This window comes from Malaclemys terrapin, chromosome 8 (genome assembly GCF_027887155.1).
Source record: "Malaclemys terrapin pileata isolate rMalTer1 chromosome 8, rMalTer1.hap1, whole genome shotgun sequence".
NCBI classification, from domain to species: domain Eukaryota; kingdom Metazoa; phylum Chordata; order Testudines; family Emydidae; genus Malaclemys; species Malaclemys terrapin.
The window spans coordinates 81,732,487-81,746,999 of NC_071512.1; the positions used below are offsets into that span (position 1 = coordinate 81,732,487).

General features: G+C 41.2%; 1 protein-coding gene across 1 annotated transcript in view; it reads left to right on the plus strand.

The window, feature by feature from the left end:
• LOC128841660 (vitellogenin-2-like) overlaps nt 1-14,416 on the plus strand; it is a 35,716-nt gene extending 21,300 nt beyond the window's left edge. Inside the window, exons 24-35 of the mRNA XM_054036911.1 lie at nt 321-371; nt 543-644; nt 1,897-2,109; nt 2,213-2,355; nt 5,370-5,508; nt 6,340-6,475; nt 7,846-8,032; nt 10,222-10,316; nt 11,862-11,959; nt 12,044-12,203; nt 13,274-13,435; nt 14,079-14,416. Of these exons, the coding sequence (XP_053892886.1) occupies nt 321-371; nt 543-644; nt 1,897-2,109; nt 2,213-2,355; nt 5,370-5,508; nt 6,340-6,475; nt 7,846-8,032; nt 10,222-10,316; nt 11,862-11,959; nt 12,044-12,203; nt 13,274-13,435; nt 14,079-14,197 (1,605 nt within the window). The 3' untranslated portion in view covers nt 14,198-14,416. The remainder of the gene's footprint in view (nt 1-320; nt 372-542; nt 645-1,896; nt 2,110-2,212; nt 2,356-5,369; nt 5,509-6,339; nt 6,476-7,845; nt 8,033-10,221; nt 10,317-11,861; nt 11,960-12,043; nt 12,204-13,273; nt 13,436-14,078) is intronic.
• Nucleotides 14,417-14,513: the final 97 nt, after the last annotated feature.

Below are 14,513 nucleotides of genomic sequence, written 5' to 3' on the forward strand. Positions count from 1 at the left end.
GCCCTGGCTGGGATGATTTAGTTGGGGATTGGTCCTGCTTTAGCAGGGGGTTGGACTAGATGACCTCCTGAGGTCTCTTCCAACCCTGATATTCTATGATTGCTCTCTGCCATCATGGTGATAGATTAGGTGATCTAATATAGATCTTTTCCATCTCTAACTTCTGAGATTCTCTGAGTCACTCAGATTTGAGTGTTGCGTATATTTTATTACTGAAATTCTTATCTAATATGTTGCCATATTTTGTGCTGCATCTTTTCGAGCAGTAACCCAAAGCAGCTTTTATGGGAGTTACTTCCACTTCTTGTGTATTTTCACAGGCTGATCCAGAAATTTATCAGTATCGGTTCACGTCGGCACACAGAGAACAGGTACATTTTCTGCTCTTTGCACGCAGGGCCAAACACCGGTTTCACTGACTTCAGGGGGGGAGCAGGATTTGGTCCACTGAGAAGAAAAGTGTTAAAAATAACTTGTGGAACCACTTTCTGTGAACTGTCTTGTAAGTCACTTGATTAAGGATGATTCTTCAATTGTTGCAGTATCCAAGAAAGAAAGTCCCAAGCAGCAGCAGTAGCTCTTCTTCCTCCAGTTCTAGTTCTTCTGAGAGTAGTGATGAAGGCAGCTACAGAGGAAGTGCTCAGGTGGGTGTATTCAACAAGAAACGAAAGCAGGTGAAAACTCTGTCAACACTGCCACGGATTTCCATCTACTGTAAAATTCTAATACTAGTAAAGGAAAGATATAATTAGTGAGTTATTGTATTAAATAATATATAAATTATTATAAGAGTCTACATATAACTATTTCTTGCCAGTATAGAAGTACTGTGCCTTGGGTTGTCACTGAATAGCTCTTACTACTATGTCCAAAAAGGGTGGGATAACTGAACCTAACAGATATGCTTACACATGATGAATAGTGCATTACTAAGTGAGTAGTCCCATTAAAATAAATGGGACCACTTGTGAAGTGCTACTCAACATGTATAAAAGTATCTGAATCAGGCCTATAGCAATTTCTGGTTTGTGTTGTCAGCGGATTGCATCCTGTACTGCTTAGGTCCTGATTCTGCAGTCCTGATGCATGTTTAGTAGTGCCTTTCTCTGCAGGTAGTTCCATTCATGTCAACAAGGCCATGGGTAAAATTTTCAAAAGCACCTAAGTGATTTAGAAGCCAAAGTCCTATCTTCAAAAGTGACACAGACATTTAGGGGCCTATGTTCCACTGAAAGTTAATGGGACTTTGAAATTGTTACTCTATGTGCATAGTCAGGGACTGTACAATATAAGAATGACAGACAGAATCTGGACTTTAATGAATATAATCTTTTCTCTGTGCAGTGTAAATATGACAAACAGATCTGTTTGTTGACATAAATTATTATGGTTTTAAAAGTTAAAATGTATTTGTTTAAGAAGGCAGTTATTTTATTAACTAAATTTCAGTTTGGTACAATGAAAGAATCTGATCCTGTGCTCTTTGATTTTATTATGAGTTTTGAATGAATAAAGAATGCAGGCTCAATCCCAACGTTTGGTAATCTAAAAGATCTGTTCTTTGTCCGGTCACATTTCTATTCCAGGTTTCCTTTGGGTACACTGAAATTGCTCTTGTAAAAGATTTTTTCCATTATTGTTTTACTTGTTTAAGGTTTTATCCTGCTCCCCTGGAAATCAATGGCAAAACTCCTTATGACTTCAATGGAGCTGGATCACATGCTTAAAGGATTTCACTATATTTCTGGATAGGATTCTGCTGAGTACTGTACACAGCATGTTTTTTTTTTAATAAAGACCATTCCTTTAACAAATATTAATGTATCTGACATTCAGTGTAGTCCTTTACTTTACTTTTAAAAATGTTTCAACTGACTTTTTCTCCTGTGACTTTAGCCTAAATTCTTAGGAGACATTAAACCTCCAATACTGGCTGTTATTCTTCGTGCCATTCGAACTGACAGAAAGCTGGCAGGCTTCCAGCTTGTGTTGTACACAGACTTGCACTCCACCACACCCAGGATACAAGTGTTTGTGTCAAACATCTCAGAATCAAGTATATGGAAACTCTGCGCTGATGGGTCAATAGTAAATTCTTACAAAGCAGCGGTAAGGTTCAAACATAATCTGACCAAGAGTAAATGTTTTATATTGATATTATTATGTTTTTATATTTAAATTTAAAATAAAATTAATTATTCCTCTCTCTTAGGGTTATCTAAAATGGGGCCAGGATTGCCAGGACTACAGGATTGCTGGAAAAGTTGTAACTGGCCAATTTGCTGATTACCCAGCCACACAGATCAAGCTAGAGTGGCCTAAAGTTCCTTCAAGAATCAAAATAGCTGCAAGATGGTGAGATTTGACTCATCATTTTTTGAAATCTAAATTCTTTATTTATTTTACAGCATAATCAAACTGGGAGAATGCATATTCAGCAATGAGCGTCCAACAATTATAGGCACAATTCTGCAGTTCCTATACAGGCAAAACTCCTGAATGTGGAAATTTTCATAGGATCAGACCACACATTGGTCTGTCCTGTTTTATTTAGTCCCCAGTTCACTTTTGTTTGAGTGTAATCCTTAGCATGAGTCTCTCTTAGAGCAGCACAATAGGTCCATTTGAAACACAAAGTTCATTACATACTAATTAGAATACATTAATGTGGCAGTGATTATAAGAAAACTGTACTATGCTAGATTCAGAATAGGTTTCTCTTATGGGTTCACAGCCACACTACTGGTTTTTTTTTCAGTGTTGTCCAATATGGAGACACACAGCTGGCAACTTCTCTTGATACCTGAATATATACATGTACATGTTAGTTAGAGACACTGGGATAGTAGCTGCCTGGTTAACAGATTACCACCAGATGCTTGAGGAGAACATAGTTTAAACTAGGTTGGATTATTTGGATAGGCTGATATCTGCTCTTGCTACCCTAGATAGAAACTATCCAGTGGAATACCTGGAAAATTCTCTTCTGAATGCATTTTTTCATGTACAGTACATGCACTTATTGTGGAGGATGAACAGGGGACTGAGTATAACAGAGCTCGTTCTTATTCTTTTGTAGGCAACACTTGTTTAGAGGCAACTATTTTTATTGCTTATTCAGGCCCTAAAACTATAATAGGGACTGATGATGAGGTCCTCATCTCTTCACAGTGAGAATCCAAGTGAGCATAAGGGCCCATGCTAATGGATCCTGTTAACACATATTGGGGCTTTAATAACAAGCTGTCCGGTTTTTAGGTATTTAATGGACTGGGGATGCCCAATTTTCAACATTGAATGTCTTTAACGCTGCTCGGCCTATCCCATCCTGGTTACTGCATGCTGCCATGCGGCCTCCTAAATTCAGTAGCAATTTTCAGTGTTCTGATACTGCTGCCTCTCCTGCCCCGCACAGTACCACATACTAACACACACTGCTTGGTGACAGGCAGCGCTGGTTCTAGGTTTTTTGCCGCCCCAAGCAAAAAAAATTTTGGCTGCCCCCCCCCCGTCCCAGCCCTGGGCTCCTCACCGCACCCCCCTGCCGCCCAAACCCTGGGCTCTCCCCCACCACCTGCACCCCCAGCCCTGGGCTCTCCCCCCCCGACCCGCACCCCCCTGCCGCCCCAGCCCTGGGCTCTCACTCCCCCACCCGCACCCCCCTGCCGTCCCAGCCCTGGGCTTCTCCCTACCCCCCCACCATTGCCCCCCCCCCAGCCCTGGGCTTCCCCCTATCCCCCCACCATTGCCCCCCCCACACCTCCTGCTGCCCCAGCCCTAGGCTCTCCCCCCCAGCCACCTGCACCCTCCTTCCACCGCAGCCCTGGGTCATTGGTAACTCGCTCCCAGGGCAGGTCATTCAGCAGGAATTTTAGATGTGCACAGAACACAGACAGGATTGGTTCCCATATGGTTACAGAACTGCAGTAAAGTGAAACAATTTTCAACTTGTGTGATTGGAGGATATCTGGATGCATATTATAAGACTGTCCTCCATAAATGAGGAAAAGTTGAGGTGCCTTTATTATTCTTTTGTTCCACTCTTTCTTTCTATGGGGAATTTGCCAATGCAATATCACTGTCTTCCTTTTAAACAAACAAACAAACAAATAAGGCAATGGCTGTTGAAAATAGCAATTCCAGTCCTAATAACCACTGGGAAGCATTTCTTGTTCAATTTTATCCTACTTTTTCTACAGCAAGTTACAGTGGATCAGTATATTTGATTTGGGAGAAATGAAGTAACAGCTACCCAAACTGAGCTTGAGCACTCCTGAATTTTGAGGTGTTCAAATCTGGAAGGCAGGTGCTGGAGGGGGGGGGAGGGGGCTGTGGCTCCGCAGGGGAGCACGGCAACATGTATGCAGCAGTGTGTCTGGCACTGCGCAAAGCCAGACATGCTGGTCTGAGTGGCACGGTAAGGGGGCTGGGAGGTTGGAGAAGGGGTAGGGGGTTCCGGGGGGGCAGTCAAGGGACAGGGAGCAGGGGGGGTTGGATGGGGCGGAGGTTCGGGGGGGCAGTCAGGGGCAGGGAGAAGGGGGGGGTAGATGGGTCAGGGGTTCGGGGGGGCACTCAGGGGATAGGCAGCAGTTGGATAGGCATGGGAGTCCCAGGGGTTTGTCAGGGGACAGGTAGGGGGTGGGGTCCTAGGGGGGAACTTGGGGGGGGTCTCAGGAGCGGGCAGTTGGGGACAAGGAGAAGGGAGGCTTAGATAGGGGGTGGGGTCCCGGAAGGGGGCAATCAGGGGACAAGGACCAGTGGGGCTTAGAGAGGGGGTGGGGTCCTGGGGGGCAGTTGGGGCAGGGGTCCTGGGAGGGGGCGATCAGGGGACAGGGAGCAGGGGGGTTGGATGGGTTGGGGTTTCTGTGCAGGGCAGTCGGAGGGAGTGGATGGTGGCAGGGTGGGGCTACCCTCCCTCCCCGTGGAGTGTCCTATTTTTTGAATGTTAAAATATGGAATCCCTACCCTTCAGAGTGCAGCTCTCTATTCACAGCAGGCTGCAGCATGAGGTCTCAGCTTCCTAACTCCCTCCCCCTTTCCTGTTGGTAGTGGCCAAGGGAATGCTGGGAAATGTAGTTCTTTCCCTGCTCCAGGGCTGGCTCTATAGGCAGGGAGCTAACCAAGGAACTACAGCTCCCAGGGCCCCCTGTTGGTTCTCAGCTCCCATGCTGGATCCCTGCTGCCCCTGCAAATGGGCTGCCCCAAGCACGTGCTTGCTTTGCTGGTGCCTAGAGCTGCCCGGGTGACAGGCTTGCTCTGTAACAGATGTAAAATACAGTGTTTACTTCATTATGAGTGTTTCGGTATGAATGGAATTTAAATAAAACTCTCCACAGAAAATCAATTACATCACTTATTCCCTCTTCCAGGTTTTACACATTTCTTCCAGGAGTTGCGTACATGCTTGGATTTTCCCAAAGGGAACAGAACAATCCCTCTCAACAGGCTACTCTGGTTATGGCTCTAACTTCTCCAAGGACCTGTGATGTTGCTCTCAAGCTACCTGATGTAAATATTTTACTATTTAAAAAAAAAAAAAAAAAAGGTTTGCCAGGGAATTTAGTGCTCACGAAATTGAAGGTTGAGAGTTTTGGCTTGAGCCACAAATATTTTTTTCAGTTTATAAAAACAGGAATAAACTCCCATTCCACACTCTTGGTGCTTTTACATAATTTTGTTTCATAATAAAAATATCTTGTAATTGACTTTTCCCTACTCTAATGGATAAAAAACAAATCAGCAAATAAAATAGAGCCAGCATAACAAATACATAAACTAACTAACTAATAAAAAACAGTTCAGCCTTCAGAGTACCGCCTCCCTAAATCTCCAGGAAGAGGACAGCATGCTTGGAAGGTTGACAAATCCAGACTCTGTTGGGCCAAAAATAGGGAGAAAAAATTACTGTTGAGGACCCCTGACAAATAATGTCCTACCAATAGCCCTTTCAAAATGATATAGCTCCAGTTAAGGCTTCACTGATCTTGACTCTGGTAGTACAGACCTGGGGAGTTTGTCTCTCATGTAAACAGGTCCCGAGCCATTTGGGCAGTGGGGATCTGTGATATATGTTTCCTCAAAGAGCTCCATTAATGAACCTCAGAGCTAATCTATATCACCTTTGTTATTCCAGAAACTTCATATGTGGCACCTGTGCAGTCATTGTGTAGTGTAGACAAATAGGAACTTTCATTCCTTTTCACTTGTGACCCACGTAGATTTCGATCAGTGAAAGGATAATGCATAACACAGCCCCCTTTGAATATTACCATAAAAATATTGGTTTTGCGGAAATTTGGCATATTCTATATTCTAATCTATTTTCTGTTTCCTTTTCAGCTCACAATTTATGGCAGAGACATTAGCCTTCCACTGCCACTCCCTTTAGATCCAAGTATATCAACTTCAGTGCTGCAGTATCCTGCTTGGAATTTCTTCACTAAAATACCATCCTCAGTCATTGACAGTCTTAAAGGTCAGTAATTCATCATCTTCAAAGCACTAATAGCCTAATTTTTTTTCGTTACTTGGAATTATTTTACATTTATTAAAAAATAAATTGAACTGCAAACAAAAACTTTACATCTATAATCAAGGTGAGCTAGGTTGCACAGGTGTAAACAAGGGCAGAATTTGGCTCAGTGTACCATATGTTGTACTAATGTCTAAAAATATTCAAATCCAGCTCAGAAATTAGGGTTTGAGTCTGCCCATTGACAGCAGTGAAAAACACACATTCTCCCAAATTTGCACATTATTTTGTGTCAGATTCATTATCTCTTAAGAATCCTGGATAAAATTAGATTGGAATGTATGACCAAGATTTACAAGTTTCAGAGTAACAGCCGTGTTAGTTGCAAGATTTACAAGTGATCAATCATTTTGAGTACTTCAGTGTATGGGCAACCTGCTTGAGACTCCTTAAAGGGCACCCAAAATCACTTTTGCAAATCTTGGCCATAATCTCACCTCCTTTATTTGTGTTTTTAAGGGTTTACTTTTTCAATAATGAAATATTAAGGACCCAGTTGTGCGATCCTTTTTCAGGTAAAATCTTCAATGAAAGAGCCAAATTATGCACTGGTGCAAATGGACACAATTCATCTGAAGTCAATAGATTTGTATCACAGCTGAATTTGGCTCAATGTGGAGGACTGCAGAATTGGCCTCTACGTTTGTTACAGAAACTTAATAAGAAAACATATATGAGCCAATTCTGCTCTCAATTACACCAGTGTAAATCCACTGGGACAAATTCCCATGATGCAACTTTATTGAAGTCAAAGCTGATTACAGCTGGTAGGACAATTTCTGAGAATGACATTTCAGTGAAAAGTGGGTTGGAGAGAATGCTCATATTCTGAGGATTTTGTTTTCTGTTTCTTAATCAGCTCTAATCCTGATAAAATTCAGTATAATCAATAAACCCATATAAGCTGTCAAATACTCTGTCATGGAACTCCATCTTCTGGTGCTACTGCTCTGAAGTCAGTGATGTGGTAATTATTATTAACATGGTGGGATAAATTCTGCTCTCATTTACATCACATCAAGGTTACTGAAGTCAATAGGCCAAATGTATAGGATTGCATCAGAGCAAGTAAGAGCAGAATTTATTTCACAGTATTCGTAATGGTCATATTTCTGCTCTCTTGTGTGCAGTGATGGGCAAAATGCTGCTCTCACACTGGAGCCAATATGAAATTATTCAATACAGTGGGGTTACTTTGAATTTATGCGGTGTAGGCAAGAGTAGATACTGGCCCAATAAATAAAAAAAAAAAACAATTAGTACATTTGAACACCTAAATGAAAAAGCTTACTAATGGTGGGCTTTTTTTTCAGGTCATTGTTCAGTCTCCCAAAATATGATCACAACCTTCGATGAAGTTGAATTCAACTACTCAATGCCTGCAAATTGCTACCATGTCTTGGCCCAAGATTGTAGCCCAGAACTGAAATTCCTGGTGATGATGAAGAAAGCTGAAGAGTCTGCTGACCTTAAAGCAATCAATATCAAACTTGCCAGTCAGTAAGTAATTCCAGAGAATGTGGCAATTAGATGCTAAGATGATCCCAAGGAAATCGGAGAGCTAGAGGGTTAATGGGGATTGATAATGGCAGAGGGCTCATCCAATGGCTATTGAAGTCAATGGAAAGAAACCCAGAACTTAACTACACCTGGAGGTCACTTTTTAAATGCAATTGAGGCTTGACCAAAAATCTTTACCACCTGATAACTGTTCATTAAACTATGAGAAATTAGTTGGTTGTCTCAATCCAATTCTTAGGGAGCAAGTACAAGGATTGCAATTATACTATTAGCATCCTGCTTGACAATCTCAGCAGAGAGGACAAGGATTGAATGTATGTGGAAACTAAATTACTCTCTCATTTTAGAGGTGATCTGTTAGGCCACCCCTTATTTGGTGCTTAATGTTCCACAGCCATTATCAAGTCAATTTAGGACACACACTGTCTTACACTGCAGCAGCAACTGTGCAGAATTGTACACTGTAATACAAAAAATTGATATTATAATGTGTGTATGATTAGGTACCACAAAAAACAATATGGGAGAATTGTCCTTTATTTCCTTGAAATGTAGGTGGTTTCCTCTAGTATAAGGGATAAGTTGGGGGCAGCGTAGGGAAGCTTGCTGTACCTGTTTTGTGGCAAAATAAAAGGTTGCAGGCTTCAAGTCTGTTGGTCTAGCACAGTGGTTCTCAAATTTTTGTACTTTCACACAGCAAGCCTCTGAGTGTGACCCCCTTTATAAATTAATAACACTTTTTTAATATTGAACATTATTATAAATGCTGGAGGTGACGCAGGGTTTGGGAGTGGAGGCTGACAGCTCGCGACCCCCCATGTAATAACCTTGCGACCCCCTGAGCGGTCATGACCCCCACTTTGCGAACCCCTGGTCTAGCACCTTTTGCATTGGGGGCATTCTCTGCGACAGTGGAGCCTTTTTCCACTCCCTGGTCATTTCATGCATCCTGGAGGAGTTCCTCTGGGAAACATCCACCGACTCCTTGTACTCATTCACAGAGCAATGAGTGCTGTCTGGGGTTCTCTGCTCGCTGTCCCCATACGAGTGCCCTCGTTTTACACCTTTGACCTGCACTCCCATTCCTGTTTTTATAATTTTTTGTCCCAAGTCATCATTTGTATCCTGGATCTTATGGTCCCTTTCCCACCTGATGGGGGTGAACCTTTAGTTTGGTGGGCTCCGCCTACCGCTCACTAGATTCACATAGGCTATCACCTTTCAGGAGTGGTGAACTCATTTGTGAACATTTGAAAAAAGTGAATGAATCTCCATTCTTACAGATCATTTTTTTTTGTTTTAAAGTGGTAATTTAATAAGGAAACAGTCTTTTATTTTGTGACTCTCCTTTGTTAAAAATTCTTATTTAAACATTATGAACAGTGTATCATGATTGCTAAAATATTTTTGGGGAATTAAGCTGTTTATGGTAAATGTAATGGCTAAATAAAATTTTAAAACATATTTTTCCTGGGAAAAAATGCTACAATACGCAGTATTTTCAGATAATCGGAGAGATCATAATTTTGCCACAGAGAACCCAATTTTCTTGTGGAATGTGGAGCACCATCAACTCACTTTAATTATTATAGAAGTATCTGTTTAGCTCCAATAGTGTGTTGGAGTGCTTCACTTCAGGGTGATAAGGGAACTCAGGACCCTGCAAGGTCAGAGCTACAGTGTTTATGAATTGTGAGTTAAGTAGCACAAAAGTAGCACAAAAGGGTTGTAGGAGGGTGCTTCAGGCTGGGACTGAGGGGTTCGGAGGGTGGGAGGGGGTTGGGGTATGGGAGGAGGTCAGGGGTGCAGGCTCTGGGCGGCGCTTATCTCAAACAGCTCCTGGAAGCAGCGGCATATCCCTACTCCGGCTCCTATGCGGAGGTGCAGCCAGGCAGATCTGCGCATTGCAGTTCCTAGCCAATGGGAGCTGCAGGGGCAGCGTCTGGAGCCCCCTGGCTGCCCCTATGTATAGGAGCTGGAGGGAAGTCATACTGCTGCTTCCAGGAGCCACGCAGAGCCACGGCACATGTGGAGCGGGGCAAGCCCCCAACTCCGCTCCCCGGTGGGAGCTCAAGGGCTGGATTAAAACGTCTGATGGGCTGGATCGGAGTTTGCGGCCCATAGTTTGCCCACCCCTATTTTAAACTCATTTTGTTCTGTTTTTAAAGTGAGATTGACATGTATCCTTCAAATGGACTCATCCAGCTGATGATCAATGGTGTTCAAACCCCAGCAGAGATTCTTCCATACACATCTAATTCTGGTAGGTGACACAGCATATTTTGCATTGCATTTAATCTTTTTTGCTATATATTTGAAGAAGAAAGAGGGAGAACCACACCAGGCAGGTCAGCCCCATAGATGCAGCAGCAATATTTTAATTTAAACCCAACAATATTATCAGACTCATGGCTGGGGAATAATATGTAAGAGCGTGGTTCTGCAGATCTCTCTCAGGATAAAATTCACCCTGATCTGGAGAGCCAGATCAAGACCCTCGGCACTACTTAAGAATTCCATTGGCGGGAGGCCGGGGACAGACAGACCATGACAGAGCAATGTGTACAGGGTGGCCCGTGCACCCTCTGCACGCCACACTGTGATTCTTTGCACTGGCTCCACCAAGGCCGTTCGAGAGGTCAGCAAAAAAGACGGGCAAAGAACAGGGACACTGGATCCGCATAATCTTGCACCCCAAGTTTATAACAAAAAATATATTGTTTGGGTAAAATGAAACTTTTCATTCGACCCAAAATGAAAAGGTTTCAAGCATTTGTAAACATTGTTGATTTTTTTTAAAATAAAAATTGAAGATTTTGATTCAAAAAGTCATTTTAAATAAAACATTTCATTTTGAAATGTTTTGATTTTTTTCAGAATCTTTTTTCTGACCAAAACGGTTTGGCAAAACTGACATGAATTTGTTAAATGTTTTGGTGAAGCCCAATCTGCATTTTTTTGCCCAAAAAGTTTTTTATACAAAAATATTAGCCCAGCTCTATTTGTAGAAATGAAGCAATGGAGTTACAGCAGCTACAGTATTGCAGCATCTTGGCTAAAGTAGTGGCCACCGTGTGGGGCCTGGAGGTGTTGCCAAGTGTCTCTGGGATTCTGCCAGAGCAGCAGTTACTTTTAGCTGTGTCTCATTCCTGTTCTGCATGGCCTGGACTCTAGGCAACTGGCACAATCTGATCCCATATTTTTTATTATAGTTTTCAATATTTATGTTTTCTGATTTGGAGGTGTTATTTGTTTGTTTGAAGCAAATAATGGGTCGCTTAAATAGTTAAAATGGATGGTATTGGTGTTTTAAAAATTATTTCCTACAAATTATATTAAAAAATTGGCTTCTTTCTGTGGCATGCAGCCAGAACAATGTTAGGGCATGCCATTCCTCTCCATAAACCACTGTCACCACTATAGGAATTGTAGTTTGACTGTATTCAGTGTATATTTTATAAAAAGCTATTCTCAAATTGATTGAATATGTAATAATTACTGTGTTATGCCCTGATCCTGCAATCAGATCACTTGACGAAGACCCTCACTGGACCTGCTTGCAGGATGAGAGCCTAACAATGCAATATTAATTTGGCACCTTTACTTCATTGGGGTTTTGTACAGGAGCTGAGGTCCTCATTAGCAAATCCAATTTCAGGATTGAGGTTTTAGAAACTTGCCAAATTAAGAGCCTGGTCCAAATGCCATTGAAGTTAATAGGAGACTCTTCCTTAAATGGGAGTTGGATCAGGCTCTAAAAGAGTGACTTTTGCCTTCAAAGAAAGATCATTTTGCTGTTATATTACAGATGCATACATTCTGATCAGCAGTGAGAAGGAAGGCTTGTCAGTAAAAGCCCCAGAATATGGCATAGATAAACTTTATTATGATGGACATACACTTAAGGTACAGTACTTTTTTCTTCACTATTAGTGTTTTCATTTTTATAAAATAAACATTTAAATTGACCTTTCCTTTGCTTTCATACAGATTCAAGTTGGTTTCTGGATGGCTGGAAAAACATGTGGTATTTGTGGAAAATATGATGGTGAGAGTAAACAGAAATATCAAATGCCTAGTGGATATGTAGCTAAAGATGCAGTGAGCTTTGCTCATTCTTGGATTCTCTCAGAAGAGCCCTGTGCTGGAGGTATGAAGATTCTAAAACATATTAGTGCTATTACCATGAGTGACAAGTGACTAGCTTCAAGAATAACTACAATATTTAGACATATGTGCTATACTGGATCCAAGTTCTAAGGAAAAACTGGACAATAGAGTACCTGCCAATCTGCCGCTAGTGCACACTTTTCACTATCAATGTGATTGGTGCTTACATATAAAAGAAAGTAAATTTTCCTGAGATTGGTAGTTCATTGCAAGGTCTTGTGTTGTTGAATTGTTATACCAAGTTAGTTTTTATCATGCATCTGCATGAGGGATGTGTGTGTTAAATTATATTATAAACACAAAAATGACTTTTGCAATGTAAGTCAGGTAAGAACCAGTAAATACCTATAAAACAGATATTCTTTAAAGGCAGATAATCATTTTATTGGGCATATCTTCATTGCTGATTTGTATTCTGCTACTTTCATGTTTTTATTGTCTATCAAAAATATAAAGTTTCTCTCTCCTAATTACACTAGACAGATAAGGAGCTAGAGAGGGACAACATTTTAATGGATAGAGATTGGGGGCACCTGACATCTTGCCATGATGTACAAAAACATATTAGTAGCCACACCCCAGTAAGAAGTCAAAATGCTTCTATGGCCAAAGGGGGTGTGACATGGAAGAAAAGGAATGTAACTGTGCCCCAAGTTGAGCAGCATGTAGTCAGTCCATGTTGCCGGGAGCAGGTCAGGCATGTGCATCACACTTGCACAAAGGAGCAACCCTACTCTGCAAAGCATAACACCTGTCCTGAGCTGTCTTGGCCTGTTACTGCAAGATGCCTCTTGTTACAGACATGCAGTTGTTATCCCATTGGCATTCCTCAGGGCAAAATTTAGTGCCTGATCCTCCTTCTGAAATCAATGGTAAAACTCCCATCAACTTCAATGGGAGCAAATTTAAAATATTATTTATCACTGATCTACTTTGTTTAGATCTCTTTGGTTTCACCGATTCATCTATGTAATACTCAGGTATAGTTGGGGAAATGTATATGCTTTCTAGAGCTTATGTTTTAAAATACAATTATTTGACTTCTTGTAGCTTGTAAACTGCAGCGCACACTCATCAAAATTGAGAAGCCAGTTGGTTTTGAAAATGTGGCCTCAAAGTGCTATTCAGTCGAGCCAGTTTTGCGCTGTGTGAAAGGATGTTCAGCAACTAGAACTGCTCCTGTCTTTGTTGGCTTCCATTGTGTGCCAGCTGGTAAGTCTCAAAACTCCATACCTTTTCAAGGGGTGTATCATGCATGTCCGATTGTTAGACTCTATGAAGACTTAGCATCCCCATCAGCTATGGGAGGAAGTGCATCAGTCCAGGCTACAGCCTCCCGTGACACTGTTATTTATGTTCTTCAAAGAGCTTACCAAGAACCTTTAGCACAAAGAAGAGAGGATGTGGTATTTCTAATGTGAAAAAAGCCCCAAATCCTAAATTTTGGGAGAAAAAAAAGCAGTAAAGTCTACCTGCAGAGTAATTTTACTTCAACATGGGTAAGGGTAAGAGAATTTAGCCTAAATGATTTTAAAAAGTGTACTGGCTTTAAAAAAAATAAGATTCCAAATAATGATGCCCATTAAAATGACAAGCTTGACTCTGGAGTCCTTTTGCATTCAAAACTCCCATTGAGTTCAGTGGGAGTTGGACCTGCATAAAGACTGGTTCCTACAACTTTTGTTTTTGTTTTTTATTGCTTTTAGAGGTTTGCTTTACTCTTCAAGTAATCAAAATGCAGATTTTAAAACTGTATAATCATGGATAATCCATTTGAATTAGCACATTTGAGTCCCAGGAAAGTACACAAATAACTTTCACATCACTTCCCCTCCCCCCATTTTCTTGGTTTCAGACTCCACAGCCAGCTTTGATGAAGAACAGATTAGGTTAAACCAGAAGTCTGAGGATTTGGAGAACACAGTTGATGCTCATACAATGTGTTCCTGTGAACAACTACAGTGTGCAGCATGACATGACATTTCATAGGGTTAGATATCCCTAACAGTGGGGTTTTTTTTTTTTTTTTGATGTATGCATACTCGTTCTCTGCAATCATGGACACACTACTTTGTTTCGGACAGCAAAGACATTAACACTGAATTATTTTATAAAATGATTTCTCAATGTAATATTTTAAGATTTTGAAAACAATTCTGGATACCCTTAATAAATATTTGTACTTTAAAAACAGTTGTTCAGGTTTATTTATTGACTACACAAAATTATTTTGTCACAGAGAAATAAAACACTTCATTATATTATTGCACTATCCAGCAACCTTCAGCAG